This window comes from Sander lucioperca, chromosome 9, assembly GCF_008315115.2.
Source record: "Sander lucioperca isolate FBNREF2018 chromosome 9, SLUC_FBN_1.2, whole genome shotgun sequence".
In the NCBI taxonomy this organism is placed as follows: Eukaryota; Metazoa; Chordata; class Actinopteri; order Perciformes; family Percidae; genus Sander; species Sander lucioperca.
This window is the reverse complement of record NC_050181.1, coordinates 37,933,431-37,946,163: the sequence shown is the minus strand read 5'-3', so window position 1 is coordinate 37,946,163 and position 12,733 is coordinate 37,933,431. Positions and strand designations below refer to the sequence as shown.

General features: G+C 43.8%; 1 protein-coding gene across 8 annotated transcripts in view; it reads right to left on the bottom strand.

Annotated features, from left to right (window-relative positions):
• Nucleotides 1-12,733, bottom strand: part of wu:fj49a02 (myomegalin) — a 45,088-nt gene that overhangs the window by 16,822 nt on the left and 15,533 nt on the right. For 6 of the 8 annotated variants that reach the window (XM_031281168.2, XM_031281172.2, XM_031281169.2 and 3 more), the window contains exons 1-14: nt 5,865-7,998; nt 4,446-4,583; nt 4,223-4,342; nt 4,043-4,135; nt 3,118-3,342; nt 2,870-3,028; nt 2,669-2,767; nt 1,847-1,984; nt 1,449-1,628; nt 930-1,124; nt 604-786; nt 399-515; nt 239-307; nt 27-133 (exon numbers count right to left, since the gene is read on the bottom strand). In XM_031281168.2, the coding sequence (XP_031137028.2) occupies nt 27-133; nt 239-307; nt 399-515; nt 604-786; nt 930-1,124; nt 1,449-1,628; nt 1,847-1,984; nt 2,669-2,767; nt 2,870-3,028; nt 3,118-3,342; nt 4,043-4,135; nt 4,223-4,342; nt 4,446-4,583; nt 5,865-7,199 (3,158 nt within the window). In that variant the 5' untranslated portion in view covers nt 7,200-7,998. Of the gene's footprint in view, nt 1-26; nt 134-238; nt 308-398; nt 516-603; nt 787-929; nt 1,125-1,448; nt 1,629-1,846; nt 1,985-2,668; nt 2,768-2,869; nt 3,029-3,117; nt 3,343-4,042; nt 4,136-4,222; nt 4,343-4,445; nt 4,584-5,864; nt 8,000-11,904; nt 11,959-12,519; nt 12,677-12,733 lie in introns of those variants that run through there. The other 2 variants (XM_031281174.2, XM_036005142.1) reach the window with 2 other exon arrangements.

The following is a 12,733-nucleotide window of genomic DNA, read 5'->3' as shown; positions in this document are numbered from 1 at the left end:
ACCAGACCTGGGTGCAGCTTTCCTACCTGTCACTGTTGGTGTGAATGTGCGTGAGATTTTGGTATAATCTCTTCTCCGCCCTCAGGGCATCATTCAGATGGTTGTACTCTGATACCAGCTGCTCTAGCACACACTAGATCAGAGTGGCAGGCAAGAAGACACATAATAAATACATATCATTAAGCAGCACAAACAGTCAAATGCTGTCTAATGGGCAAAGACTGAAGCACAATCCTACTTGATGATCAGTGCTGTCCCTAGTGTCCTGCTGGTGAGCCAAAGATAAACGCAGAGCAGAGAGCTCCTTCTGCAGGGAGAGGGCACAAAGACATGACTTGTGAGATAAAACATTTAAAAAGGATTGTTTTTATGCATCATCACAGGGTCCACACAGATACCTGAGCCTCCCTCTCCTTCTTCAGTACCAGCTGCAACTCCTCCTGGAGAGCCTCCATCTCTGCCTCACTCTCTTTAGTGGATGGCTGCATCGCCTCCTCCTGGCCCTGGATCAGCTCCTGATGAATGAAGCGTACGGTGAAGATCAGGTGTACAGGAGATGGAGCAAAGGGGGGAAAAAGCCAAAGGAAACAAATGAGAAGGTACCTTGATAAAGGCTTCTTTCTCTCTGAGCAGACTCCGCAGATGTTCCGTCTCTCCTCCCAGCTCTCTCTCCTTGTCCTGTCTCAGCTCGCACAGCTCTCGCTCTCTTGATGACAGCTGTCTGCGTAGCTCCTGCAGCTGGACAGTCCGCTCGCTAATCACAAGGGAGAGCCTGTACGAGTAGTCCTAAGAGAAAAGCAAGAGAGAGAGAGAGAGAGAGAGAGAGAGAGAGAGAGAGAGAGAGAGAATGAAGAGGTTGAAAGCTTTTTGTTGTGCACACCGTTGCATTGCATTTCCATAACTATTACAATACCAGCAACATGACCTACCTGCAGATACTGGTCTTTGGAGCTGAGAGTGTTCAGCATGTTCTGGACCTGGGCTTGGTGTTCATTGGACTGGCGGCTGCGGTCCGACAGCAGTTCCTGGAAGAGTTTTTCTTTCAGTGCCAGCCGAGCCTTCAACTCCTCTACAACCTCAGTGGGACCAGCCTGAACTCTGGCAACCAGGGCAGCTGTCAGATCCTACACACACACACACACACACACACACACACACACACACACACACACACACACACACACACACACACACACACACACACACACACACACACACACACACACACACACACACACACACACAGTCAGAACACCTGTTTTATTTGTTGAAACGAAAACAGGTAGCACAGGTTTGTCTATACAGAACGCCTGTTTTATTTGTTGAAATGAAAACAAGTAGCACAGGTTTGTCTATATGGTCTGGTGTTCCAAAGCTTTGAAAATAACACAGCAAACAATTACAGGCAATGACAATAATGTGTGTGCATGCGTGCGTGCGTGTGTTACCTGTGCCTCCTGGCTGTGTGTCTGTAGAGCGGTCTGTAGCTGGCTGATGATGGTGTCTTTCTCTCTCAGGGTGTTTTTCTCCTTCTCCTCGCTCTGCTGCTTCAGCCACTGGAGGTTCCTGTAGGCCTCTGCCGCCTGCTCTAGCTCCAGCTCTTTGCCACGCACCAAGGCGTCCAGACTCTGATGGTCACAGCAAAGAAATGCATAATCTTTCTAATCTCCTGTTTTGATTTCACAAAGATGCTTTGTGACAAATACATACCATTAGTACAAGCTGGCAGCTCTGACAGATATGTTTGTACTGTGTGTGTGTGTGTGTGTGTGTGTGTGTGTGTGTGTGTGTGTGTGTGTGTGTGTGTGTGTGTGTGTGTGTGTGTGTGTGTGTGAGATGAGCGTACCGTAATGGTCTCCTCGTTGTTGGACAGGATGCAGCGCAGTCTCTCCAGGTCTCGTTCCTTCTCCCTAAGGGCCAGCTGCAGCCTCCTCACCTGGCCCTCGCGCTCCTCCACACAGCGGAATTTGTCATCGATGGAGTGCTGCAGATGGCAGAGGGGGAGAAAAAAAAAAAAAATCACACTGCTGCTATCCTGGGCCCCCTCAACTGTGATATTCATCATGTTCTGAGCGGGTGTGCGGTTTCCTAAGCTCATGTTCCTTACAAACTAATTAAATCAAATGGGTAAGGGTATGAAATTCATGAACATTTCTTTTTATCACCACCTTCATCTGATTTCTATGAAACATGTGATCCTTTTCTATGGATTATAAAATAGCTTCATAAAACATAAAAATAGCACACTTCACTGCATACTAGCAACTAAGCACGTCTTTCCAACTGCTGTTCGCTTGGGACAGGACTTAAAGAAGATGGTAATGATGTTTTTCCTCCTGTCTCTCCCATTTTGGTTGGTTGTAAAAAGTTATGCTGACCTACAGTACCGAATTTAGGAGGAGTTTGCATTACTGTCTACCACTGGCTCTTTCGACTGCTGCAAGATGCATAATTAGTCTTTTCTCTCCATTTCACCTGCACTGTACAGGGTGTACAGGGAAGACTGTCGCATTAATCACACAGTATATGGTGCAGTGATCCACATGGAACAGTAGTTAGGGTCCTACCTGCCATTAATTTATGTCCTTGGTGTGAATATGAATATGTGTGTGTGTGTGTGTGTGTGTGTGTGCGTGTGTGTGTGTGTGTGTGTGTGTGTGTGTTTTACCTCCAGAGCTCTGTCTCTATCTTTAATACGCTCTCGTAGTTTCTCCAGCAGGGCATCTCTTGGTTTGGAGCTTCCTGACTCCAACATCTCTGAGTACTCCTAAAAATGTTTAGAAGGGATCAGAACCGTGTGCATGCGTGTGCACTATGTAACTACATAATGTATGAATTGAGTGAATGGGGATTGTGTACAGTATGTTACCTGTAACTGTTGTTCCTTGTCCTGCAGAGAGCACTGGAGCTGTGCAATGCTCCTGTCTGATTCCTGCACCACAGTGTGTCTCTCTGCCTCGGCCTCCTTCAGAGCGGCTTCTTTGGCCTGAAGCTCCGAGCGAGCTTTCTGAAGGGCACAGCGCAGGTCCTGTGGCAAAGAGACAAGAGGTCATACGTGCTGCATCCTTCATACTTCCAAGACTTCACTCGCACTCACACATTCACCGACACACTGACCTGGTTGTGCTTTTCAGTGACCTCTCTGTGCTGCTGCACCTCCTGTAAATCAGCGTTGAGTCTTTCCTTGAACCTCGACAGGTCATCTCCCTGCCTCTGGCTCTGTCTCAGACTCCTCTGGCTGGCCTCCAGCTCCAGACCAAGGGAGAACAAGGAGCTTTGCACCCCAACCAGCTCGCCCTGCAGCTGGGCGAGTGTCAAGGACTCGCTGACCCCCTCTGGAGCCTAGAGAATGACCACAGACCAAAGGTCAGTATGTCATCGTCCTGGCGACAAGATTTCTCACTATAGATAAGGAATGATCCTGGATCAGGGTTTGCACCACTATATGCCGGGAGACTTCCTATGACACACTGAGCTCCTCTTTCATCCTCTCTCACTCTCCATCTGTGTGCATTCATGTCCCATTAATGCATGTTACTAACTTAGCTTCTTCCATGGAGTCCTTGTGCTTTCTCGCCTCGCAGATTTCCTTGGATCGTGGTGGCGCCTGAATCGTGTTTGCAGCTGCTGCAGAGGTACTGCTCGACACCCTACTATTATTACTAGTCATAGTTCTTTTATCTTTATTGTTACTATATTTGTCGCTGTTCATCATACCAACGGCTATAATTATTATGAATTATATTTCTGTATATCTGTCTCTCTGTGTCCCAACTGGCAGCGGCAGATGGCCGCCCACCAAGAGTCAGGGTCTGCCTGAAGTTTCTGTCTGTTTAAAGGAATTTTTTCCTCGCCACTGTTGCATCAAATGCTTGCTCTTGGGGGGGAACTGTGGGGTCTCCGTGAATTACAGTGTTATTAGTTATTAGAGTGTGGTCTACTCTTGACCTACTCTACCTGTAAAGTGTCCCGAGATAACTTCTGTTATGATTTGACACTATAAATATAATGAAATTGAATGAATATGTGCACCATGTCTCACCTTGCATTGAGCAAGCTGGTTGCGGTGGACCATTTCTCTCAGCTTACACAGTGTGGTGTTCTGCTCTTCCATCAGCTGGTACAGCTCCTGGGCCTTTAAGCAGAATACATCACAGGTATGAGCACCTTCTCAACTACAGGTGTCACCTCACACAGGTTGACAACAAAGACCAACACTCACCTCGTTGTCTTTGGTGCTGATGGACTCTGTGAGATCCTGAATGGTTCTTTCTTGACTCTGAGCAGCCTGGCGGATTGAACGCAGCTCACACTCCATCTCATTCAGCTTCTCCTGCAGCTTCTACAGACAGAAATAAAGGTTACACTGTAAGGCTGTCATCACTTCTATGATGTAGATTCATCAAGCATATCTTACTGTAATGAGGCATTTTTAAGCGCCATACCATATTTTTGGCCTCGCTCTGGTGGATCTTGGCCTGCAGGGATTGGACCTGTAGCTGGGCCTTCTGAAGCTCACTGACACACTGGCCGGCTGCACACTCATACTGGTTCAGTTGACTCTGCTGCTCCTCAACGAGGCTCTGTAATGGAGAAAATAAGGTAAGTGTCTGTGTTTCAAGTTATAAAAAACACTCAAATGTATGTGTTAACTTGTTTAGGCTTCTGCCAAAATCCAGCAGCTGAATTATTTGTGAGGAAAATATATTTTTTTGTTTCAAATTCATAAAAAAGGCAGAGGCTGCGCGCTGCATACGTTTTACAATGGATTGAGTATATGTATGTACAATATTTACAAAGTGCTCATTCATGTGTGTACTGTGTAAAAAGCCATGACAGGCAGAGAGCCTCTAAAGGGGTGGGAGAGTGTCTCTCTAGTTGAGTTAGAGCGAGTGAGCGTGCTCAAAGTGCTCTGTGCCACTATTATCTTTACATAACCTTGTTTCCAACTTTCACTTACTAGAGGATGAATATCATTAGGATACACAGACTTATACTTTGATTCACCAAGATCAATTTGTGGTTTAACATAGCTGAGATAAAATAAAACGCATTCTGATTTTTACTGTAATTAGTTTTTTTTCTAATAGAAATGATGAAGTTAACATATCATTTAAAGAGGGTTATTATACTAGCCAACCAGAGTTGAGATGATAGAATGGTCTGACATTGCGTGGTTCGCTTTGCCTCAAGGGCTCGGAGTAAAAATAGGCCAGTTAGTGGGAGTCACTCTGTCTTAATGTCTCCCCACATCTAACCTACTTCGGTCAGCAGCCCTGGCTCGAAGATCACACAGACAAATAATAACCCTAAAAAAAATTTATTGTCTTGAGGAATTTTAGTATTGCAAACATGAAATACAGAAGCATACTTGTCCTCACATACTAGAGCAGAAAATCCTGTGCTACAAACACTAGTTTGTAACTGGGAGACTGGTCATTTGTCTGCAGGCTGTGAGTATTTGGCAGCTGTGATAGAAGACACTGTAGATCCTCAAAATTGTTATCAAAAACCATTTAAATATATGAGCAATTACATATTAAAAATACATGAAATATCTACACATATTAAACTGTATGCTTTCTACTTTATTGACATGACTAATGACCTCTTTGTGCGTGCACGCACGCACACACGGTAATTAGGCCATGCTGTGTGTCACAGCTTACCCTCACCTGACTGCTCATGTAACACACACACACACATACACATACACGGTGAAGTGGTGAGAATACTCGTTTTGTGTCAAACATCAAAGCCTGTTAGGATGGTTCATTAATAGTGCTGCAAATACTGCAAACTTGCAGTGAACAGGCAAAATCCTTGTATTCATCATCATCACCATCCTTGTCAAGGTTTTATACCTGATGAGGACGTGGGGGAGGATACTCTTTGTACAAATCTTCCAACAAATCTTCCATGTAAGCCAGGTTCAGATCCTGATCACCAAGCCTGATCAGAGGGGGATCTGGCTCAGGTGTTGGCATGTGGTTGTCTCCTTCTCCCTCTGGAGTTCCATAAGACATTCCCAGAACAGAATCAGGGAAGCCCAGCCTTGAACCTCCATTACTGGTGTTCCGTCGGAGCAGCACAGGCAGCTTGCTCCCCTTAGAGCTCATGACTGGCCGGTAGACAGCATAGCTCTGCAGCAAACAGAGGGCCAGAGAGAGGCTGGGTCCAGGTGAGGCTTGGCTACGTGGGGCTCCCATGTGCTCCTCAGAGAGGGAGTCAGATATCCGGTCATCTACTAGTTCCCTTGGGGAGCTCAGCGGCCCATCTGTTATGGCTCCAGGCTGAACATATTCCTCAGTCGTCTCTAAGGATGCTATAGAGGGGCTGGAGCTGGCTCGTCCAGCCAGGGTGCGATCACTGTCTGATGTCCTCGAGGGGTCCTGAGAACCAGGGACCAGAGTTAAAGAGGAGGGGGGTTCTTCTGAATCCTCCACATTTTTTCTTTCTCCTACTCCTTCTCCACCACCTCCCACTCCTCCAGTCACACTCCCTCCAATAACGCTGGCTGAATATCTGGATGACGGCCCACAGGAAATGCTCCGTGCCAGCTTCCTGGGCACCTTACAGACAGCTTCATAGTCAGAGTCCGCCACCCGCCAGTAGGAACATCCCCGACACTTCCTGGGAGTGCTGGGAACACAACGATGCGAGCCTGCCACTGTAACCTCTGACCCTGGACCAGCAGGACACTGAGGTTGGTGGTGGTGTTGACAGTCCAGGCCGTCGTCGGCCCAGGACTCATACAAAGAGTAGACCAGATCATCCTGGAGCAGGGCACAGTACTTTGCATGAGTGAGACCTGAAATGTCCACCATCCCATCTCCTGGTCCTTCATCACCCCCAGGTAATGTTACAGCACCCTCTTCTGAGTTAGTTTTCCGATAGAGCCCACAGATGCACTGCCTCAGCCGGTGTTTCTCCTGCAGGAGCCGCTGCAACCTCTCGATGGAAAGGGCCTCCACTCGGGCAATCACTGTGTCGAAGCGGTACATGCGGTCCAGCATGAAGGTGCACTTGGAGCAGGCGAACTCTCCTCTGCCATCCCTGGTCAGCTCTTGCCCTAGAGCGTGAGACAGCAGCACCTGCAGGTTGAGCTTGGGGGTGGGGTGGAAGATCCATCGCCGCTGGTTACCGCAGAGCTCCCGTCCACAGATGCGACACGTCTCCTTCATCTTGAGATCAAGCATTCCACAGGTTTAAAATGATCCTTAATTTACTCTGACATGAGGACACCCGAATCCTTATGATGAATTTGATCCCATGTGAACACCCAAGAGCATGATGTTTCGAGCTGCATCAGAGTAAACACATGCTTTGAGAGCACAATAAAAGCCTTTTTCATCTGAGATAATGTAAAGCTGCTCATGACATCAGTCCTTGCAATGGCATCAAATTCAAAGGCTTAAACATAGATGAAATGAGGTAGACAAGGAGAAGCAATATGCTTGTAGAGAAAGGTTGAGGTTGTTGGCAGGACTGAAATCCATGAGGTAAAAATCTAGGTTAACAGATATAGTGACTCATTAAAAAATTGCCATCAGCCCAGGATCACCATTCATTTGCCGGAGGCGCAGGTGCATCGGGGATATGGCGCACACTCCCACAGACTCACAGCGAAGTCATGTGAATGTCTCATCAATGAGATGCAGTATTTATCTGGAAATCGTCCTTGCGCTGTCACCAAACCGCTGTTTCGCATTTCCCAACAGCACCGCACGAGCCTCTGCACCATCAATCGGCTGTCATGGACACACGAGCCGCACCGCGCGCAGCCAGGTTAATGCCCGGGGATCGGTAATAATCTGGATACGGACACAGAGCAGTAACAGGCGTCCTAGTACAGTCTTCTGAATCTTTCCCCGGTGTCTGCGCCCCAACAATTGGACTCTTCATTCATTTCAGAGCCTTAACCGACAGCTCGAGAGGCAAACACGCGCTCTTGGTGTCGTTGCTTCATGCAGTCGGTGATCTTCCGGGCTGACAACGATGAAGCTGCTTGCCTGAACCAGACCGGCAGCGGCGGAGCGCACCATTTACAGAATACAGGGGTTGGAGAAGCCCGGTGCAGCCATACAGAGATGTTGACCGTTTAATATCCACCATGAATCCGATTCAAAACGACCATTTTCATTTTAAAACACATATATACATATACATATAAAATGCATACCCGAAAACATTAGCTTCATTTTGGGGTTATTGGTAGAGAGACAGAGTGATGTTCCCCTGAGAGTCTGTTACTTCCTCCAGCCCGGTTTACTAAGCTCTGCTCGCCTGACTGAACAGGTGAAATGCTCAGTAGCATGTTAACGTTGACGTTAGTGACGCTCTGTAAAATTAAAGAGTAGAGACAGACTCTATTCTATTTTAATTATATATATATATATATATATATATATATATATATATATATATATATTGGTATGACCATACAGTTTTGTATAATAATTCAAAATCATAATTTTTTATCATTATTATATCTCTCATATTATATACAATGTATTCATTCTTTACAAGGTTTATACATTACTACACTACATGCACTGTAGCAAACCACTGTATGTGATAACATTAGATATAATATCCTATTTTTTTCTAATATCCTATTCTGTTTTGTGTTAAAGAAAATCAAATGGACAGCTAAATATACAGCACGATGTCAGCTCTTCAGTCATAATCATGCTGTAGAGCAAGGGTTGACCAGAACTATTCACTTTCCAGTAATTTACACAAAACTGTAGTGCATATGAAATACAATATACAAACCAAAACGTGTGTTGTATAAATTACATCTAGTTTAAAACATTGCCTAATTTTGTATTTCTGCAATAATCACGTAACCTATACTGGGAATCGTGTATATAATGTCATTAGACCACTACAGACAGTTCTACTAACTGACTACAGAACAGACCAATAAAATTGATCATTTTTATGGTCTTTTCTATTTTTATTCATGTATCCCGGGTCACCTGCCTGACCTTTTGTCAATCATTAGTATTTTATCAGGCCAGAGGATCTACAGAGTCAAAACAAAAGCAAGTTTTCAGTGAGCAATAAATCCAGTGTCCTAGATAACACAAACTGTACAGCAGTTAGAGGTGGCTGCTGTGAAGTTTGCATATGTAACCTCAGGTTACATATGAAAATAAACTTAGAATAGATTTCATTATCATACTGGCAGCATAACACAGTCAGTGCTTCACATATTCTCATTTTAATAACCAATATATTGAGTCAGTTTTCATATATAAATATCAGTTCAGCTGCATAACTGCTGTTATAACTGCTTTATTAAGTAATAATAGTTGAATTAGGCATTTGTAAGACCTGCCAGAGGATTTTGCTTATTTGGGCATTTATCATTATATAAGGCATGTCAATGAATTAATGCTAAAGCTCACTTAGTTGACTTGCTAACTTGCTAGCATATTACTGAGCTTACTAAAAGTATAATCATACTGGTGTGGTGGTTTTCGTATTTAATAGAGCCCTCATCAGACCAGCGTAACTTGTGTCAAAACATGCTATTGCCTCAAGAAGCATTATTTGTATTTCTTGTTGCCGTGGTGCAGATATTTCAACAATGATTTCACTGTGGCGGTCAAACAACCAGGCCATTCTCATGCATTTGACTGTGCTATCTCTGCAGTGACCACAATTTGTGTTTTCCCGAGGGTGCACAAACAGATGGTCATGCTGTCACGCTGTGACTTCCATGCAGATATGCAGAGCATCATCCTCAATGTGCAAGTCAGAGTCAGGGAACCTTGTGTCTGCCTTAAGATCCTTGATTGCTGATTGTTTGAAAGATAATAACTAAGTCCTTTTCTCTAAATCAGATGTTTATTAGAATTTGCCGCAGACAGCCAACAACACATGTGGGAAGAATGCAGCTGATAATTAGTCTGGACATATGATACTTCTTCTTATTGATCAGATGTTTGTTTTGTGAAATTGAATGGTCATAAATACAACCAAATCTATAAAGAATTTAGTTCCAGGCCAATCACTACACAATCTTTTTGAAAAGGAAAACCTGGAAATAATTGTCTCAAGAGGTTTCAGATGACATTTCTTTCCTGGCTCTTCCTCTCTCTCCAGACATAGATTTGATCTAAATGGCTGTGGTGTCTGGGGAACTAATTAAGAGCTCTTATTGCGAGTGTGTCTGAAACAACACAACTTGATATCAGTGTTGTGGTCGCTGAGCACTCAAAGGTCGACCTGACCTATCGACAACCCGGCTGAAACCAGACCTGCTAAACTGCTAACCAGCGAGATGCCTACATGCACACACGCACATACGAAAGAAGGTGCCTCATGGGAATGTGTACACACACACACACACACACACACACACACACACACACACACACACACACTCTTTATGTCTTGCTTTACCACAGTTAGTGTCATTTAAAGCTACAAAATATGGCAGCCATATTTTATCTACAATGTTGTTTCCTTAAATTGCAAATATATGTTGCATGGTATATTGGATAACACAAAATCATTGTCATATACATATATATTTTTTAATTCTATATGCTGTCTCAGTCTTGTGCACATATACCGTATGCACCACCAACAAACAACTGTCACCTCCCGTTGCGATGGTCCTCTACATAGACCCAAAACCCTGCATTTTTTCAACACACTGGTAGTTCAAATTCAGCCCTCACAAAAACAAACGGCCTCTCCTCGTTGTACTTGCTGTCTTTTCTTATCTATATAAAAACAAAATGTTGCATATCATATGCAAATTACTAGTCTTGTCACACTCTAAAGTACTAGCCCCACTATTCCCTTAGTGATAACATGTTTTAGTACACACTAATCCAGACGCACTCGCACATACAAACTTTTACGCACACACATGCACCCAGTGTGAAGTCTGAGCGAGGACATTTGCATCCTTCATCCACTACTGATTTACAAGTTAAAATACCTCACCTAACAACAAATATGTTTGCAACCAATACTGTGATGCTTTCAGGCTATAGCCAAACAACATGATGCAACACTGCACAGCATTAGAAAGATGAATAATAAAGATAATTGTGGTTATGATTATTAATTTATAGAACTGCAAATTGATGGTAAAGACTCCCTCTGAGTAGAGGGAGCTGACAGTTTCATTAGAGGAGGGAGAGAAATGTGTCCTTGGGGATGTCAAAGCCTGTAAATGTAATGAGATTCTGGCACTGTGTGTGATGGAATAAACCCTGTGTATGATTTTTCACTGGAAGCCTCGGATGATGCTCCATCCATCGTAGTATTACAGTTCTAAGCACTTCATTTTTGTGTCGTGTTCCTTGCCTTCCTCTTCAGAGGAAGTTCATCACCATATATCTAGTATGTTGTTTGCCAATCAGATTGGAACAAGCCACCGTCAATGACTCATTGAAACATTCCGGTTTAGATTGAACAAAGACGAGCAAAGTTTCAGCTCACCACAGAATGTTTCACTTCTGAGAGTAGCTGTATTGATTTTATTATGTTGATTTCTGCACAAAACATTCTGAAAAGACATTTTGAATACTGCACTTTCCTTCAGTGGCAAAATGAGAAGACATTTGGTCAAAGTTTGTTGGTTCTGTACCACAACCTCTTAATGTACGTACTGGTCATATTGCACATTTTCTGATCTCCCTCCATCTTAAATACTACAAAAACTAAATTTACAAATTATTCAAATATGTGTCATTTTTTATCTACAGTTGTCAGCCCTTGTGTGAAAATGCAATGTGGCACTTCATAAGAAGGCAGAGTCTGTCTGACATTAAACAATGAGAACTGTGATGCTGTTCTGACACTTAGTGGAGAACTCTATAATGACATGTGAAGACTGATGAACCAACATACATACAAATACAGAGCTCCACGTACCTGCATCTTCTGTCCGATGCGCAGCCTCTCTCGACCAAGTTCCTCCTGATAAAACTGGAGTAGAAGAGACAGACTATAAACCTACTGTATGTACTAATCTAATAATTAAAAAAAAAAATGTATAAACTATCTTCAGAATAAGGTATATATATATATATATATATATATATACAAAATCAGTAAAGTTAAAGAATAAACCTTTACAGAAATCATACTTCATGTGTGTCAATACTTGCATACGTGTTTCACTACATTGTGTGTGTGTGTGTGTGTGTGTGTGTGTGTGTGTGTGTGTGTGTGTGTTAGTGTGTGTGTTTGTGTTTGTGTTTGTATAAGTAGCAGTTTGTGTGGGCAAATAGCTCTTGTGACCTACATGAATAGCTGTTAAGATAAGGTTTAGGAATGTCACATATGCTGCTTCAGGAGCCTTGTCTAGAATAGAAGTCTGACCAGACGAGACATGGTGGTCCAGAGGAATGCACTAAACATGTGCAGTTCCTAAGGTTAGAGAAAGTTTGGATATTCATTTGCTAAGACTCAGCGGCAGACACGCCACCTAAGAGGATTTTTTTGATGTGAGGTGTCATTCAAAACCGAAATAAAATGTGTGCTTACATCTACATCCTTGTCCTTCTGCAGCAGAGAGGAAGACAGCTCCTGAACCTGTCCCTCGAGGTCTCCCACCCGGAGTGTGAGAGTCGTCTTCTCTCCGCTCAGCTCTGTGATGAGCGCCTCCTTGGAGCGCAGCTCTTTAGTCAGCTCCTCTATTAACCTGAACACAGACAGATATATTGTTAGTGATACAGGGAGGATGATTTGGTTTGTTTGA